The sequence below is a fragment of the Alligator mississippiensis genome, chromosome 16 (assembly GCF_030867095.1).
Source record: "Alligator mississippiensis isolate rAllMis1 chromosome 16, rAllMis1, whole genome shotgun sequence".
Classification (NCBI taxonomy): Eukaryota; Metazoa; Chordata; order Crocodylia; family Alligatoridae; genus Alligator; species Alligator mississippiensis.
Genome location: NC_081839.1, coordinates 34,696,909 through 34,714,226, shown reverse-complemented (window position 1 = coordinate 34,714,226; position 17,318 = coordinate 34,696,909). Strand labels below are relative to the sequence as shown.

Here is a 17,318-nt window from a genome sequence, read left to right as displayed (position 1 = left end):
GCCTGTGTGCATGGGGGCTATTCCTCCAGTGTCTCTTCCCTGTGGGCACGGTGTGGCTTTGTGCCTGGGCTGGGTCTGGGTAGGTCTGTCTGCTGCTGTATGCACGTGGCTGACATCTGCACGGGCACCACTGGGTTCCTTGGTGAATGGTTAGCGCAGCTTTCCCAGGCTCCGCTACAGCCGGGACGTCGGCTGTGACCCCCACCTCCCCAGCAACCAGTGACCGCCGTCTGAACCAAGCAGGACATGCCAGGGTTTCTTTAAGAAAAGGGTGAATAACCTACAACTTCCCCGCACAGCCTTTGTCGGGGCAGCCCCGGGTCAGCTCCTCCCCAGCACTTCTCTCGCCGTGGGGTCAGAATCGGGGCCAGGCAGGGGTCCCGTGCAGCGGCTGCAGGGGAGCAAGATGGGGGAGCCACTGGCAAGCAGGCAGGAGTACGGGGAGCAGCTCCTGGCCCCTCTGTGATGCTGTGGGCATGAGGACGCATCCCACCCACCACTGGATCCAAGCTTAGCACCTGCTGAGATGGACCCACACAGCCTCTGGCAATCACTGTATGGGCGTGAGGGCTTGCCTTCACACAGTACCAGCCTGTAGGTGCCAAGTGGGGCCCAGAGCGAGCCAGGGCCGAGGGCACTTGGAGCGGGTGGGCTGAGCTCCAGGAAGCAGGAGCCCTGGTGCAGGTGAGGCAGGCCAGGTCCCTGGGCAGGATGGCCCTGGGCGCTGAGGCCAGTTCACCTTGCTCGCTGCTTCCCCTGGCCCCAGCTGCCGTGCGGGGCCTGGGCCCAGGACAGACGTGCTGCTGCTGCCATCTCGTGTCCAGCTGGGGCTGGTGCATCGCTCCACGCCGGCTGCCCACCCTGGCCCTGCGGGCAGTGCCAAGCGCTGCAAGTCCAACCGTCTCACATGCCCTTTCTAATGGGGCAGCATCTGGCTGCTGCTGGTGTGGCTTTTGCAGATGTGTGAGAGCTTCTACGGAGCTCGGGATCCCGAGACGCGTTTCTGGGCTTGCTTTTCAGTATCCCACTGGGTACGGGTGTCATTGGGGTGCAGCTGTTCCCGCCATCAATAGCTTTCTACTCTAAGCTCAGCTCATGGTGTGAGAGTGAGACAGGATGGACCCTGGGCTGCAGAACAGCTGCTGACCCAAAGGTGCTTGTTACTGGCCCAGAGAAGGGGCAGCTGTGTGGAGAATAATCTCTTTAATAAAGATTCACTGCATGCACCTGGTGCTCAAACACCGAGTCACCAGATGAGGGGAGCAAAGCTCCACGTCCTCTCCTCGTGCTGGCTGAGGCAGGCGCAGATGTGCACATTTCCCCAACCCCTGGGATCTGGTGCCCTGGCCCGGACTCAGTGGCCATTAGGTGCTTTCACAGGCAGCGTGTTGTCCACCCCGGGCCCTCTGTCACATGCTGAATGTCTCCATTGCAGTCGGACTCGGAGGCGTGTGGCTCCACTGCTTGCAGTTGCGCGGAGGCGAGAGGGTGGTCTGGGGCTGCAGCGGGATTGCGACGGCCTGCCCACGGTGCATCCGTAGCAATGGAAAGGGGAGGGGAGGCAGGGCCCTGTTGAGCCAAGCAAACCTTGGCTCAGGCTGCTCAGATGTGGCTTCACTGAGGTGACGGCACAGCAAAGGAGGCTGCCTCTCCCTGCTGGAGCTACCTGCTCTGCTGTCCTCCCCAGCGAGAGCCACACTGCAGGCTCACCAGAGGCCTGCTGCTCCCCTGGACACCCCTGGGCTGCACTCGGGCGCCTCGTGGTCCAGCCCCCTCCGGCACTGATGGCTCCAACCTGCCCCAGGGCTGCACGTGTGTGTGCATGTGTGTGCACGTGCATGTGTGTTGCAGGGGGGGTGGATGTGTGAGTAGGACCCATGCGGGGCAGCGCAGTGTGCACTAAGCCTCCACTGTGGCTTCGCAGGACCATCCCTTGCCGCTGCCAGGTCTGATGGGACTCGACCTGGTGCCAACACAACACGTTCTCCCCGCTCGGGCTCAGCCCCGGCTCTGTTTAGAAGGCCAGCCCAGGCAGCGCTTGCCCACCCCGGCCCTCAGTTTGCCTCCAGCCCCAAACTCAGGTGGCACAACGGTCTGTCCCCCGCACTGCTCCTCGGGCCGGGGCAGCTTCTGCCCAGGACTTTTTCCCACGTGGCTTCCACGGTAGAGCGTGGCTACAGCCTGGCCCTCCTTGGGGGATGGAGGCGATGATGTGCTCGTGACAGAGGGGTCGTGACACATGGAGGACGTGCAGTGCTGGAGCACGTAGAGCGCTGGGACTCCTCCAGTCATCGTGGAGCATCGTCCTGTCTCCTCCTGCGGCGCAATCACTGCAGACACGCAGGCATGGCTGAGGGCTCCTGCCTTGGACGGGCCGGGGTGGGAGTGCACCTAGCCCAGGCACAGGAGGGAGGAGATGCTCCTGGGGGAGCTCCACGGTATGTTTGGAGCATCTCCAGCTGGAGGGAGGCTACAGCCTTCCTGCAAGTCCTGTGAGCCGGGCAGTGCCTGGGGTGGAGCTGCTGGCGAGGAGACCTTAAAGCCTGTTCTGGACTGGTTTTAAGGTCAAAGAATAAGGTCCCGTCTCCCATAAGCTTCCCAGGGCCCCCATTTCTCTGCCCCAAGTGTCCTTTTAAAGACGCAGCAGAGTAGGGGGCACGCACTGGGCTGGGCTGCAGCCTGGGAGGGTCCCAGAGCCGGAGCAGCCCCGTCCCAGGCCCCCCGGACTTGAAGTGAACAGATTAGCAGTCATGGCTGGATTTCCTAAGCAGGGGGATCTCTGTCTGGGCACCAGATGGCATTAATAGCATTATTCTGCTCTGCTCACACACACGCCTGTGCGTACGGACACGCACGCCTGGCCCTGACACAGCGCTAGGGGAAGGGGTGCCCAGCCGGCCCAGCCACGAGAGCCCCCTCTACCACCTCCCACCTGGGTCCGTGTCCACATGTGAGCGCTGCGTCCCTGCCGCAGCGCCCGAGCGGAGGCAGCCGGCAGGGAGACCAGGCAGAAGCAGTGCCTGCTCGGTCCCCAGCGCCTGCCCCGCCGCGCTCAGGCCCCGCCTGGCTCGTGCTGATTCACGTTTTTGCTGCTGAACCCGTCCGACCTCTGAGGTCTTGGCCCCACGGCCCTGGCCTGGCTGCCCAGGACTGGTGGATGCCTGTGTCCACCCCGCCCCCACAGCCCCCTTAGATTAATAGGAGCTTTTTTATTCTTGGAAAAAAATATTAATCCCCACCCCCCGAGGAGAAGCCATCTGCCCAGCGCCCACGATGCTGGGCCGCCCCGGCAGGCCTGACGGCGACAGCAGGCTCAGCTGCACCGCGGCCGAGGTGGGGGCGGTGGGGCTGGGGACGCCTGGATCCCAGGAGCCCTCCAGAGACAAATCAGGTCTATGGGAGACGCCGGGAGGACGAGGCCGTTCTGCGCAGCTCGTTATTGTCAGGATGCCCCTTTCGGGCACCAACTGCCCTGAAGCCAAGGTGCCGTGGGGAAGCCAGCACCCCCACCCCGGTCCGGGCTGCCTGCTGTCCCATAGCAGCCTGCCACCCAGCCCCTTGCTGCAGCCCCTGTCTGCCCGCCAGCCCTGTGTCCCTCGCCTGCCGCCATGGCTGCGGCGCTGGCGCATTAATCACGCTCCCATGCAGCATCAAGAAGCTGCTGCCCTAATTATGCATAAATAAATAAATGATCATGGCCGCTGTCAGGAGCGCTGACGAGCTGGCTCAGGGCTCCCCGCGTTGGCGCTGCAGCCGCAGTGTATGCCAGGCATAGGGGTGGCGCGGAGGGCTCTTGGGGTCCCTCTTGACAGCATCCCCCACAGCGCGGCTGGGCCCTCCCTGCTGCCCAGGCCCTGAGCACGTCTGCAGCCCTGGGCCAGAGCCCGAGCCCGGCCCTTACTGCAGCGTGCACCCTGGCCCGCTTGTGCAGGCTGCGTCCTGCCTGCCCCGTCCGTGCCCCGGGGCTCGAACAGGCATCCTGGGAAGGTGCTGAGCACCTGCCAAAGCGGAGGGACGCAGTGGGTGGATGCAAGGTCTCCCCAAGTTTGCTGATGACAGGCCTGACCAGGGGGAGTAGAAGTCAGCTGCGGCCCTTGGACATCAGGCTCCGGGGTCCCACCCTCGTCCTCTGCCACTTTCCTGGGATGCTGTTGTCCATGCAGCTGCCATGAGGGCTGTGCCCGGCGCTCTGCGGGGCTCAGGTGAGACGAGGCTCCTGCCTGGGGCACTAAAGAGAAGGTCCAAGGCATCCAGGGACCCCGGGGGGGCAGGTGGGGCAGGCGGGGGGGTTGGGGCAGCATTGCCCATTCATGCCCATGGGAGCGGTGTGCCCGGAGCAGCAGGGAGGGGTAGTAGGAGGCAGAGTGTGAGTGTGTGCATGTGTGTGTCTGCACGTGGCGTCTGCGTACATGTGTGTGTGACCTCTGCTTCTGGCTGACTGCGCCGTGTCAGGCACATGCTGACTGGAAGCAGGTGCCTCTCTCCGAGCCAGGCTCGGGGGCAGGCACCGGACCGGAGGGCTCCTCCTGCCCTCTGGCCACCCAGCGCCCGCCCCGGGGAAACCTGCCACGTGGAAACACAGCGAGCGCTGGGAAGAGCAGGGAGCAGAAGGGCACAAGCAAGGCATGAGCGAGGGGAAGGAGCAGCGCTTCAGGGCAGGGGGATCAGTGCAATGCAGAGATGGAAGCGGAGAAAGGGGCAGAGAGGAGGAGGAAGTTTGGGCATGGAGAGGAGGGAAAGACCGGCCCGGGCAGAGGGACAAGAGCTTGGACACGGTGGTGAGCTCCAGGCACCCTCAGCTACTCCCAAAGCCGACTGCTGCAACCCCAAGACATCTCAGTGGCCCCCATGGCCCAGCAGCCCCTCCAGCCTGAGGCCTCTCCTGCCACCGGGTTTGCTCCCATGCCCGCTGCATAAGGGCCACAGGCCACTGCGGGTGACCGGCAACCGTCTGCTCACACTAAGTCTTCACGGCCAGAAAAGAGATGGGGTCAGCCAGGCATGGGGACAGTGGGAGGCTGCATCCCTGTGGCCGCTGCAGGGCTCAAGGCCCCGCCTTGCCTGGGGAAGGCAGCCACGTGGGGCTGGGAGCTGGTACGCTGCGCTTACCAGGGGGTCTGGGGAAGGGTTGCCCTGCCCTCTCCTGGTGCAGCCTGGGCAGGAGCCATTTCCCTCAGCCTGCCTCTGCCCAGACCCCTTAGCTCCTGCTTTTCAGGACCTTGGCAGAGCAAGCGAGCAGTGTGCTTTGAAGGGTGGTCCTGAGCATGCTGCCTCGTGCAGCCCCCAGGCTGTGCCAAGTCTTCAAATGCAATCACAGCTGGGCCCCAAGGCCCATGCCCATGCAGCGGGGCGCTCCCTGGCCAGCCCCCATGCCTGCCCCCTGCAAGCGGGGGCTGGCAGTACTGGGAGATGCATTCGCTGCCTAGGTGCAGGCCGGTGTTTGGAGCCGGCCGCTGATGTGGACAAGTGCTCAGAGCCTGGCTGATGCCCCAACTCCTTTGTTCACTGTGCAAGGGTGACAGTATTGTGCCCAAGCTGCTCCGCGCTCGGCTCTTTGCTCCAGTGCTGCAACGCTAGGGGGAGGCACGAAACAAGCTGATTTCCTGGAATGACTTCATTGCTCCTTTCCCCAGCAAACCTGTGCTGTAAGCCTGTCCTGGACAGAGAAAAAGTGCTCCGGGAACTGCCGGAGCGACACTGTCCATCGCTGCTGGATGCGGCCCCACTGGGTGGATCTAGATTCACCTTTGCCAGGGGGCTCTGCACAGGCATGGGGGGACGAGCACATGCTTCAAGCACTCAGGTGTGACAGTGGCTTTAAACACGTGTGTTGCTGTTTGCCTGTGTGTGGGCAGTGCCGAGCCAGGGACCCTGAGACCTGGCTGCCAGGGAGGAAAGGTCATTGCAATAGAGGTGGCTGAGCACACAGGAGCCCCTTGCCAGCCTGCCTTGACGCCAGCCCTTGCTTCGCAGCAGCACTTCATCAGTGTGGGTTCAAACTGGGGGCACATGGCAGGGCAGGGCCTGGAGGAGACTGCTCCCAGCTGATTATCCTATTGCAAACACCTGTGCTGGTGCCTGACCTTTAAATCTCCCAAAACGCAGCAGCTGTAGCCCTAAAGCAGCCATTTTGTAGTAGATTGCTTCTTGCTGCCCCAGGGGCAGTGCTCTGCCCTGTTCCCCTCAGAGCAGCGGTGCAACTCCCCATGCTGTGCACGAGGGCCCAGGCATGGAGGGAAGAGGCTTGTCCACAGTCCCCTGCAGGTTGGTAGTTGGGCAGGGTCGGCTGCCCGGCCGTGCGCCCTTTCCGTGCTGTGCCTCCCCGAACACCTCCAAAGTGTTTCTGTCTGGGCTCCGCAGCCGTCTCCCAGGGGGAGGCTGGGTCCAGGGCTGCGCCGGGCGGGATGGGCTGGGAGAGGTGTGTAACTGAGACTCTCCAGGGCTGGCACCTTGGAAAGGGGGGAGAGGGGCAGGAATGGGGGGGTCCCCTCCAGTGGGTCAGTTTGAGGTTGTGTAGCCCCCATGGGCCCTGTTCTGGCTTGGCTTCGTGCTCTCCTGGAGCAGTCTTGGGGTGCTCTGGGCTCGCAGCTCTTTGCTGGCTGATGGCCACACCAGGAAGCGCTGCTGGGCTGCAGCAGGGGTGTGGGGCTCTGGACCCCGGGTTCCCTTTCCAGCCGCCGGCTTGCAGCCCTTGCCTCCCTGCTGCACGGGCTGAGGTCACTGCGGCTGCAACCTGCTTCTAGTGCCCCTGTTCTCAGGTGCCAGAGGAAGGGTCCCATGCCCACAGGCACCAGGCCAGCTGGGCTGCTGCAGGGCAGGATGCTCAGATCCCCCTCAAGCGCACTGCCTCTGGGCTGAGGGGAGCAGTCAGCCCAGGCCATGCTCCCCTGGGGAGAGCTGTGCATATCTGGGGGCCTGGGGGTGGGGTGGGGTGGGGAGGCAGAGGAGCCCTCCAAGCTGGTCCCACTCCTGTCAGCGATGCCCAGCTGACCGCAGCTCCCTGCTGGTCCTGACCTGGATTTGAACCACCAAGCGAGTGGCTAAAACTGTCTGATCCCGTTACCAGGCACTAAGTGGCTGAGTCCCTTCCCCACCCTGCTGTGAACACCTGGGCCAGAGTTACAGGTCTGCAGGGGTCTGAGCTGACCGGGGGGCTGTGGGAGCAGCCCCTAGCGCGGCTGTGTCCCTGCGTGCGGCCGAGCGACCCCGGGGCAGGGACTGGGGGAGCACTGGAGCCTGCTGCAGAAAGCTGCCTGGAGGGCTGGTTTGGGGAGGCGCTGCTGGCTGTGCAGAGGCGGTGGAAGCAGCAAAGGGCAGAAGAGAAGAGCCTTGCTCCAAGTTGGCCGCCTCTGGCTGACCCAGGGCCCTGCTCCCTCCGGGGGAGAGGCAGGCGTCCCCGTCCTAGGGCTGCTCTCTTTGGAACGGGGCTTGTGGATCCCTAGGTGACAAGTGGCTCAGCCCAGGAGGGTGTCTCCGTGACTCTTCCCGCAGTGGGATTCCCCTTGCCATGCTCCTTCCTCACTTGGGGACTGGGTTTGCCTTTCCCTTTGCTAGGCCCAGCAGCCCCGTGTCCTTGCTGGTGTTGCACCGGGGAGAAGCTTGACCCCTGGCTGGGCCATGCTTTGCACATCCCAGCCTGGTGCTCCCTGTCCCTCCGTGGCCCTGGCTCCGGCCAGGTAGGCAGAAGGAGCTGCTACTGGAGCTGTGGGTTGGACTCTGTGGTTTAAGGGCTGCCTTCTCACATGCTTCACCCCATGCCTTTCTGAGGCCGATCCCGTTGCCCTGGCATTGCCAATCCTGGCAGCTCTGAAACCAAAAGCCAAGGTGCTGTTTTGTTTGGGAGCACAGTGTGTGCAGTGGGATGGCAGCCCTGGAGCAGGGCAAGGGCCAAGGGAGGATGGGGAGGAGGGCCTTGCTGTCTCTGCAGGCAAGGCTTTCCACAAGGATTGGGGCCCGCGGTGGAAGCCAAGCCAAGCCCTGGTGGGCAGGCGGGAGGCCTCTAGCAGGCAGAGCAGGAGGTGTGGAGGTTGCCCTGCGTGCGGTGCCAGGGGAGCTCCCAGCTGCAGTGGGGTTACCTGCCAGGGGGGGATAGGAGTGGCCGGCATGCTCTCGGTAGCCTCGCTGTCTTGGAGCCCCAGGCGCTGCCAAGTGGAACAAATGATCCGGCTGGGGAACGTTGCCCCTTTCTGGTCCCAGAGGTACACGGCGTGTGAGGCCGCCCCGGTTCTCGGCTGGGTGCTTGTTAGCTTGCTAGGAGTGTGAGCAGGGGTGGAGAGGGGCAGGGCCGGGCGGCCCACCACACGTGCACACGCGGGCAGCGGCGGCTCCTGCAGCTCGGCCCGGGCCGGGCCAAGGGGCTGCCCGCCCGGCCGGGGCGGGGTGCTGGCCGCGGGGGACGCGGCGGGGAGCGGAGCCCCGACGGGCGCGGGGCCGGGCGGTGGGCGGGGAGTGCGGCGGGCCGGCCCCGCTCCGGATGACACCGGCGGGGCGCGGGCGCGGGCAGGGAAGGAGGAGCCGCAGCCGCGGAGCGGAGCCGCGAGCAGCGCAGCGCAGCGCAGCGCAGCCGGAGCGAGGAGGCGCGAGGCTGGGCCGGCGCCCCGGGATTCGCGCACGGGCGGCGGCGGCTCTGTATGGCATGTGGCTGGTAACTTTTCTCCTGCTCTACTCGTTGCACGGAGGTACGTGTCCGCGACCGCCCCGGGCGAGCCCGCTCCCGCCGCGCTTGTTGGACGGCGCTGCCGCTCCGGCTCCCGCTCCCGCTCCCCGTCCTCGGCAATCCCGGGCTAGTCCGGACCTCGACAGCCCGCGCTGCGACGTGCGGCAGCCGGCGCTTCCAGAGAGGGCACGGGGATAGGGAGCAAGTTTCATTATAACGATAGCATCGAGGAGCTGAACGGCTTCATGCACGACAAACCTCTCGGATGCTTGGTATTTCTGGGCGTGCAAGCACGGCCGGCTAATAGAGCCAGGGCTGGGGCGCGAGCAGAAAGCAAATCCCCGCTCGGCTGGTGCCCGGGACCGCCGGCGTCCAGGAGCCCCGCGCCCGGCTGGGGCTGGGGCTGGGGCTGGGGCGGGTAAAAGAAACACCAGTGGGTGGGTGGCAAAGGCACGGGAACGGGAGCTCGGCAGAAAGGGGGTCGGTGGCTGGCAGCAGCCATGACAATGAGGGGGAGGAGATGCACATGGGAGGCTGTAGGCGAGCAGCAAACGAGTCAAAATCCAGATATTCTGGAAATAACCCCCGAAGGCCGGAGCCGGAGCCCCTTGCCTGCTGGCTCTCGCTGGCGCTTTGTTCCATTATGTTCAAGTATTAAAAGCAGCGAAGGATGCAGCTTCCATTTTTTAATTTCTCCACCCCCCTCGCCCCCCGGCGTGGTACAGTGCTCATTTATCTTGGCAAGGCAATGTGGAGCCCTCATTAAATCCATAGAGGAAGAGCGAGCGGCACCCGAGTCCTGTCAGGGCCCAGCATCGTTATTTATCGTGGGGGTTGCCAAAATTTTACAATGCTAGGGGCTGTGATGGCAAGGTGTCCAGAGCCCTCGGTCTGCACCAGACGGGGGGTAAAGCTGCACATGCCTTTAAACGAAGAAATCAATACGCACAAGCCTAATATTTTCTGGTGCTTGTTTCCTCCGGGGAGGAATAGCAATTGCTTCTTGTGGAGTTTGCCCGGTGCGGATCGGCTCCGTCCTCGCCCCGATGCTAGATAGAGAAGGGGGTAGGGATGGAGGATCTGGTAGTCTTGCTTTGGGCGCCCCCAATGTGCCATGCATTTCTGCCGCGGTGCCCTCATTTCTGCCCGCGTGGCACTGAGGCTCAGAGATGGATGCGCTGTCCTCATTCAAAACAACTGACGAGCTCAGCGTGAGGATAACATTGGAGGCGTCTCTTTGTGGCAAGAATTCTCCTGACATGGCAGCACGTGAGTTTTGAGATGTGTGTGGCTTACGGCAAAATCTTGCACGCACCCAAATACACCGCCTGCCGATAAGTGCCCCTTGCTAGGAGGCAATGAAGCCCAAACGTGTTGGTGCAGTAGGAAAGCACTCGCTCTTCACCAGGGGCTTGACACAGGGGGGAGTCGGGGCCAGTATTTTTATGCGCCTCAGACTCTGGTTCCAAGAACCTGTTTTATTTATTCATTTTTGAAAGAATTTTCCCTCCGAGGGGGTAAGACCCATCACCTGCAAACACCCTTTGCTGCCTGGCTGCAAGCCCTCTCTAGAAAGCCAGATCCCGGATGTGCACCAGTGTCTGCTGCCCAGGCCAGAAATTGCATTGAAAGGCCCGTTTAATTTCTGCTCCGTAAGGAACACAAGGGGGAGGGGACGCTCATCACAACTACGTGGGGAAGGGATGAAATCAGCTGTTTCAGTTCTTTCCTTTGTCTGTCCGCGTTATTGATTGATTTGTTTTACTTCGTCCAACTTGCGGCCGTGCGTGGGGAATTCTGCTCGCCGCTCTTCTACCGAGCGCGCAGGCTGCGGGCTCATGAAAGTCATGGGCTGACGGCTTAGGACAAAGCCTAGCAGCTGGCGTGCGCGCACCTCCGCTGAATCCTCTCCCTAGCCTGCCTCGCTCTGCTTCTGGTTGGTTCAGTCCTGGGCCTCCCTCGATGAGAGACTTGGCATGGCCCTGAAATGTGTGTTGGCTCAGAGATGATGCCAAGTGTCCAGCCGAGACTCGGGTGAAACTTGCCAGACTGACTGTGTACGTGACGTAAGCAGGACTGGAAATCAGGTCTCCGGAGGTGGCAGGCGGAGGAGGCTAGCCGGGCACGATCCATTCATCTCGCTTTCCTGTGCCCCCGGCAGCATCTCTGTGCAGGGGAGAAGCAGGGGATGCCATTTGCAGTGCCCCACGGGGCTCAGCATGCCCTTCTCTGCCTTGCGGTGGGTGCTGCGCTCCGTTCCTTCTGGCGCAACGCAGGCGTGCACCTGCCTGGTTGCAGCGTGTGCTACTGGCCCCTGCGGCAGAGGTGGCAGAGACGGTGCCTTGTCAGCGCCTCTGCTTGTGCGCTTGGCGTTGGCTGCTCTGCTCCCAGCACTGCCGCGTGGGGCTGTGCCCCTGGCTCTAAATCCTACACGCTGCGCAGGCCAGCCCAGAGCCTGCTTGGATGAAGATGCCATCGGGAGTGGTGTCTGTCCTTCCAGGAGAATGCATGCCCTCGGCGTGGGCCGGGGGTCACTCCTGACCTCTCGTCGCTGTTCATTTTCACGTGCTCCCGTTGAAGCTCAGGAGCGCTGAAGCTAAGGGCGTTTGGAGTCTTTGCGCTGCAGCCATTGAGCCCTGGACTCTGTCCTCTGTCACTTCCTGTCCTAAACTCTCCTTTGAGGCTGCTACGTGCTGCTGTGCTTCCTTTCCAGAGGTGGCTACACTGCAGAGGTGGAGAAAGCATGCACTTTGTACACGAGCTTCGGTCTGCAAAGTGCCCCGTGCCTCTGCAAGCTCCCTGGATGTGTGCATCGGGGACGAGCTGATGTCCTAGGCTCGCTGTGGCAGGTGGTGAAAGCCATGTTTCTCTGTGGGTTGCAGAGAAATACTGAACCCCATCCCACACTGGGCCCATCCTTGTGCCATGGGTCCGGGGTTGCTTATCAGGCATTCTGGCTTTCCTCCTTTGACATGGAAAATGCCTCTTGTGAGCTGACCTCCCGAGTGATTAAGGCTGCTTGTTTTAACGGACTGCGCATGCCCCTCACGTGCCCTGCGAACAACCTGTTTGCCCGGGTGCGTTAAAGGTGGCAGTGCTGGCACCACGCATCTGCTGTCACTTCTCTGCTGCTTATCTCCTCGTCCCTTCCACGAGCGTCCGGGTACCAGGGGATGTCATGTCCTCACTCGGCCAGCTCCAAGGTCACCCTCTTCATGAGGAGGAAAGTTAGTAAAATTGCCCTGAAGCCGAGGGCTTGGGATGCAGGTCGTTCCATCCAGGGACGACAGGACTTCTTTGGCATCACCAGTGTGCCGGAGGGGCCCGGGGTAGCGGCTGTCCTGCTCGATTCCAGCCACAGTTCAAAGCGGGGGATGCCTCTCTGTGTGGGCACAAACGGATCGCTGCCCCGCAGGCGCAGATCCTGAGCCCGTTCGGTAGCAGCGGTCCCCTCCCGCCGGAGCTCAGGCCAAGGTGAAGGATGGGGAGGAGGCAGCCTCTGCGGGTTGTCGTCTCCGCGAGCTGACTTTGATTGCATACACAGGCTGAGCATTTCAGCTTGCGCAGCTTCTCCGTGCAGGGCTCGAGCCTAAATCTCAGCTGCCTCTTCCTGAGAGATGTGGCTCGGCGATGGGCCGCAGGGTCGATTTACAGCTGCTCTGCCGTGGCCTCTCGTTAGAGTAAATGAGTGCTTTCCTTCTAGCACGTCCCTCTGTGGGGCAGAGGCTGGCGCTGCTTCTGAAGCTATTACAGTTTGGGAAGTCCAGTGAACAAGACTAGTAAATACTGCTAAGGGATGATAACAAAATGACTCGCTTCTCCCAGCTGAGATGGAAGTATTAATATTTCAATACCTCTAGGCTGTAATTTACTGCGATTTAAGAAGATTGCACTGAGATCACTCAAATACATGCTCCTCGGGGCCGGCCAGGCACTGTCCATTCACATCGCGGTCCTTCTGCGCAGCCCTCATCCATCAGCCTTTGGTCTCCATCACTCGGTCCCATGTTCCTGCCAGTGACTTATCGCCTGCCAGTAGGAAACCTTTGCGTGTGCACTATGCCCACCCAGCCTGCAAGGGCTGTATAAATTAATGCCCTCGGTATTTAGGTTAGGGTCAGCACATGTGTCCAGATGCCGGCAGCGATTTCTGGTTTAAAAATATTGCAGTGCTGGTTCTAAATTTTTAATCTCTCCCTGTGATTTGGAGGCAGTTTTATGAAACATGGAATTAGGATGGTGTTCAATGTTAAATGGCAAAGGAGATTATATGGATTTAACTCTCTGCGTCTGTCACATAACTATTGCCAATCCCATAACTTCCATTTTCTATTAAAAATCCATTTCCCCCTTTGACCTAAAAAAGCTTTAGTGGTAATCTGAATTTCCCTCTTTACTTATGAAGTATTTTTCCGTTCTTTCCCCCCGCCCCCACCCTTCTGTGCATCTAATTGTGCACGGGGGATGTCTGGGGAGGAAGCTGCTCCCTGGCAGGCTGGGGCTGCTATGTGATAGTTGCATCTCCTGGCAGGTCGCTTGTCCTGCGAGCTGCACCTCCCACCAGCGCAGGGAGACGTGGCCTCTTGTTTCTGCCTACCCGCCGTGAAGCACGTGCGAGGGGTCGGGCACGGAGAAATTCCCGGCCGCCATCTCAAGGCCCGGGCGGTGGCACTGGGGTGGGGATGAAGGAAGTGGGGGAAAGACGATGTCCTGGGACGGGGTTTTGCAGCGTCCGTGGCTCCAGGCCCGTGCGGGGCGGGCGCAGTACCCCTTTGCCAGGGACCGGTGCTGGATTTTGTGCGTGTGGCACCTTTAAATGTGGAGGAGCCCAGGTCCGTGGTGCGAGCGGCTTCGTATGCAGAATGTCGTCGTTAGCAACCCGGCGCTGCCTCCTCCCTTTGTTTTCCTGAACCTCATTGTAAAGACGTGCTCTGCTCTCTTCTGGCTGGGGAGACGCCGCGCCACGATGATCATCAGAAATGCTGATTCACGGAGACAAAATGGGCAGAAGGTGTCGCAACACGGTTGTTCGTGGCCGTGGGGCCCGTCGTGCCGCGGGGCCCTTCCCAGTTGGGTGCTCGTGCCAGACTGGGATCCTGTGGCCGGCCCTGCACCTCCGCCGTTCATAATTCTCCTGGCACTCGTCAGCCCGGCGTGACAAATGCATTCAAAGGGCCCGGCCTGTCCCAGTCTATCTCCGTGTGAGCTCACGCGGCTGCAAAGACACCAGGCATCGGGGAAATATGGAGCTACTTTTCGTTACCTATAAATCCTTAGTTTCATTTCCAGTGACGTTTTGCCGGGCTTTCCCAGTCAATTCATCAGTGAAATCTCCCTGCTCGCAGTGTCCTTGACTTTGGACAGGAGAGCGCTGGGGGGGTTGAGTGGCAGCTTTGTCATCCTGGCTCGTATCCCTGCTCAAAGCACGGAGAGGAACAAGAAGTAGGCTGCCTTGCTTCTGATTTAGTGGGTGCCAAGAAAGAGGAATTGAACTATATTTCCAGCTGTGTAAAGATCAAATAGGGGGGAATTGTCCAAGGGCTAGAGCAGAAGCTCCCCGAGAGAGAGTATCATGGTGCCGGGACTCCTGGGCTCTTCTGTTCTCAGGTTTTCTTTGGATATACCCAGACACCAGGGCAGTTTTGTTTCTGTGCAGTGCCTCAGTTTGCCCATCTCTAAAACGGGTGCATTTAGCTCGCAGACTGGTCCGGCACCCGGCTGTTGCTCTGCCCAGGTTTCCTGGAAGTGCCTCTCCGCTGCCCCAGCGCAGAGCGGGACCCGCCCCGACCAGCAATCCTGCTCCGCGAAGCATGGAAATGTTTCGGGTGCCGGTCCCGGGGAGCCTGGAGCCAGCTGGCGGCATGGTGCCGAAGCGCGGTGAGGCGCGCCCGTCTCGGTGCTCATCCTGATGAAAACACAAATAGTTTTCCATGGAGGCAGGTGCTAATGGCCTCATCGCTGCTTTATGATGTGATGTGAATGGCTGTGGCCAATAACGCGGTAATCACCTCCTCTCAAATGAGCAGCTGTGATGCCTTCTCCCTGAAGGGGCAGCTGAGAGCTCGGCTAAGACCATTAGTACAGATGAGACCCTCTCCCCACCCCACAAAGTTACAGAAATTGAGGTCGCGGAGGGTCCCCTTTGACTCGTTTCCAGCCCGCGAGGCGGTAGCGATTTGCTCGCTGGCTCTGCTCGAGCACAAGCAGCGGGCCTGGCGCGATCCCTGCCAGAGCTATTAATACCCTGACTCCGCTTCGTGTTGTGCCCTTCCGCCTACTTGAAAGTAGTGCAGCTAAAAAGGGAAATGGGAGTTGAGCAGCTTGGCGCCGTATCCGTCTTCATGGCAAACTTGCCCCCTGCCCGCCCTGTCCAGGTCTGGGGGAGAAGCGAGGCCAGGGGCTCCTGCAGTGGGGAGGAGGACGGGGGCAGGAGGAGGGCCTGGTAGTGTCGGCGCTGTCCAGGACGCGCAGGGCCAGGCACCGCCGTGCTCTGTGCCGTTCGTGCGCCGCTTCGGGGCCCTTCTCCCCATGCTCGGCCTCACCCGGGCGCCGCTGGGCAGGTGCCTCCATCGCGGGCTCGGCCCTCAGCCCTGCAGGCAGAGCCGGCCGTCACCGAGAGGTCCCCAGGCCTGCCTGTGTGCCGGCTGCGGAGAGCCCGCCGCCCTTGGCTAATCTCCTGCTCGGGAAGCGGGCGGCCAGCTCGTGCTCCAGCCTGCTGTCCCCTCGGCTCCCGCCTCCTCCGTAGCGTAGCCAGGCCTCAGGAGCAGCTCGGAGCCCGGGGGCCTCCTGCTGGGACCAGTGCCGGGGCAAGGATGAAGGCTGGGCAGGGCCATGCGAGGCGGCCACGCAGGCCACACATGGCCGCGCTCCCCAAGGAGGCTGCAGGGTCCGGTCTGGCCGTCTGTGCCGTCCGGCCTGGGCCCTCGCGGAGGCCTGGGCGCTTCCTGACTTGCAGGGAGCCCAGACGAAGGCTGTCCTGGACACGCGGCTAGTTCTGGGGGTCCGGCCCTGGGAGCGGATGGGGTTATGTAGCTGAGGACAGCGGAGCCCTGCTGTGTGGGCAGCCGTCGCGTTTCCGCGGCACGTGCTGCTTTTCCTCGAAGTCTCACTGCGAAGCAGATGTGCGGGGGGCACGGGAGCAGTCGCTCGGGGGGCGAGGGCACCCATGACGCTGGCACTGACCCGCTGCCATCGGCTCTGCTCTCTCCCCAGCACGCGCCGACGATGTTGGAACCAGCCTCTACTTTGTGAACGACTCTCTGCAGCAAGTTACCTTCTCCAGCACGGTGGGGGTGGTGATCCCCTGCCCGGCCGCAGGGTCCCCCAGCGCCGTCCTCCGCTGGTACCTCGCCACAGGGGACGACATCTACGATGTCCCGCACATCCGGCATGTCCACGCCAACGGGACTCTGCAGCTCTACCCCTTCTCGCCATCAGCCTTCAATAGCTTTATCCATGACAACGACTATTTCTGCACCGCAGAGAACTCGGCGGGCAAAATCAGGAGTCCAAATATCCGCGTTAAAGCAGGTAGGGCTCCTCTGCGAGCGCGGCGGTGGCACTGGGGTTCTCTGCCCTTCCTCATGGCAGAGATAGTTAACCTGGTTGGGGCCGCACCTGGTCATCCTGGGGCAGAGTTTGCCTGGCATGGCTGGCATGGTAAGCTAATGCTACAGACTGCCCGTTTCGCCCAGGGGCACGGATGCTCTCGGGTGCTTGCGGCTGAGTGCCGGACGGGGCAAGGCTCCCAGAGCGCTCGGCGGAGGGGGCGCTGCTGCCGTGGGCCACGATGCCGCTTTGCTTCCAGGTACTGTATGGTGTGGGTCAGTGAATGCCACGGGGAGGGTTCCTGTCTGGTCAGCTCGTGGATTGTCCCCTAAAGACACGGACCTGCGTGTCGCACCCATTGCCAGCTGACCTCAGGGCCAGGGCTGCTGTCTGAAGACCCAGCGCCCCCGTGGACCATAGCTGGCTCCTTTACAGGGCACCTGTCCTGCAGGACCCCGGTGGAGATGCTGCTAGGGCAGGGAAAGGGGCTCGCCCGTCACACCGAGCCCGGCTAGCCCAGCGCTCTGCTCCCAGCAATGCCCAGGGCCCCCGGTTACAGAGGTGGGTGCAGGGAGGCTCGGGATTTCTGGGCAGGTTCAGCCTTGAAGCAGTGGCCGTGATCTGCTTCCCCGGACTTGCTGTTCGTGCCACAGGCTAATTGCTGTAATCGCTTGGGTGGCAATGTCCAGGCCCCCAGCAGACTGCCCTGCGGGGAACCCCCCAGCCCCCGGCGGGTCCTTGCAGGCGCAGGACAAGCCCTCGCCCCGCTGGGCCAGGGACAGCACAGGAGGCGCAGGCGAGTGCTGGGGGCCAGAGCCGTTGTAGTAAATTATTGACCCGGCGGGGGAGAGCTGATAGCCTGCTTATGGCTTCATTAGGTGACCTATTAAGAGCAGGGCTAGTGAAGGGAGCCAGCGGCAGTGACTGAAGGGTGCTTTCATTTTAGTTCATTATAATGGGCATGATCCCCCCCTCCCCCGAGTGAATTATTTACCAGCATTATCAGGAGAGCTATAAATTAAAGCTGGGGGGGAACTTGCTGGGGGGCCAGGCTGCTGGAGTTGCTGCTTGCCAGGGCCTGTCTGGGGGGGCCCCCCTCCCGCAGGCTTCGGTC

At 61.9% G+C, this 17,318-nt stretch overlaps 1 protein-coding gene across 4 annotated transcripts in view; it reads left to right on the top strand.

The window, feature by feature from the left end:
* Positions 1–6,126: 6,126 nt before the first annotated feature.
* The window catches only part of DSCAML1 (DS cell adhesion molecule like 1), a 151,131-nt gene continuing 139,939 nt past the window's right edge, over positions 6,127–17,318 (top strand). For 3 of the 4 annotated variants that reach the window (XM_059719527.1, XM_059719526.1, XM_059719528.1), the window contains exons 1-2: positions 6,127–6,264; positions 15,869–16,186. In XM_059719527.1, the coding sequence (XP_059575510.1) occupies positions 6,207–6,264; positions 15,869–16,186 (376 nt within the window). In that variant the 5' untranslated portion in view covers positions 6,127–6,206. Of the gene's footprint in view, positions 6,265–8,558; positions 8,679–15,868; positions 16,187–17,318 lie in introns of those variants that run through there. The other variant, XM_019490879.1, reaches the window with a different exon arrangement.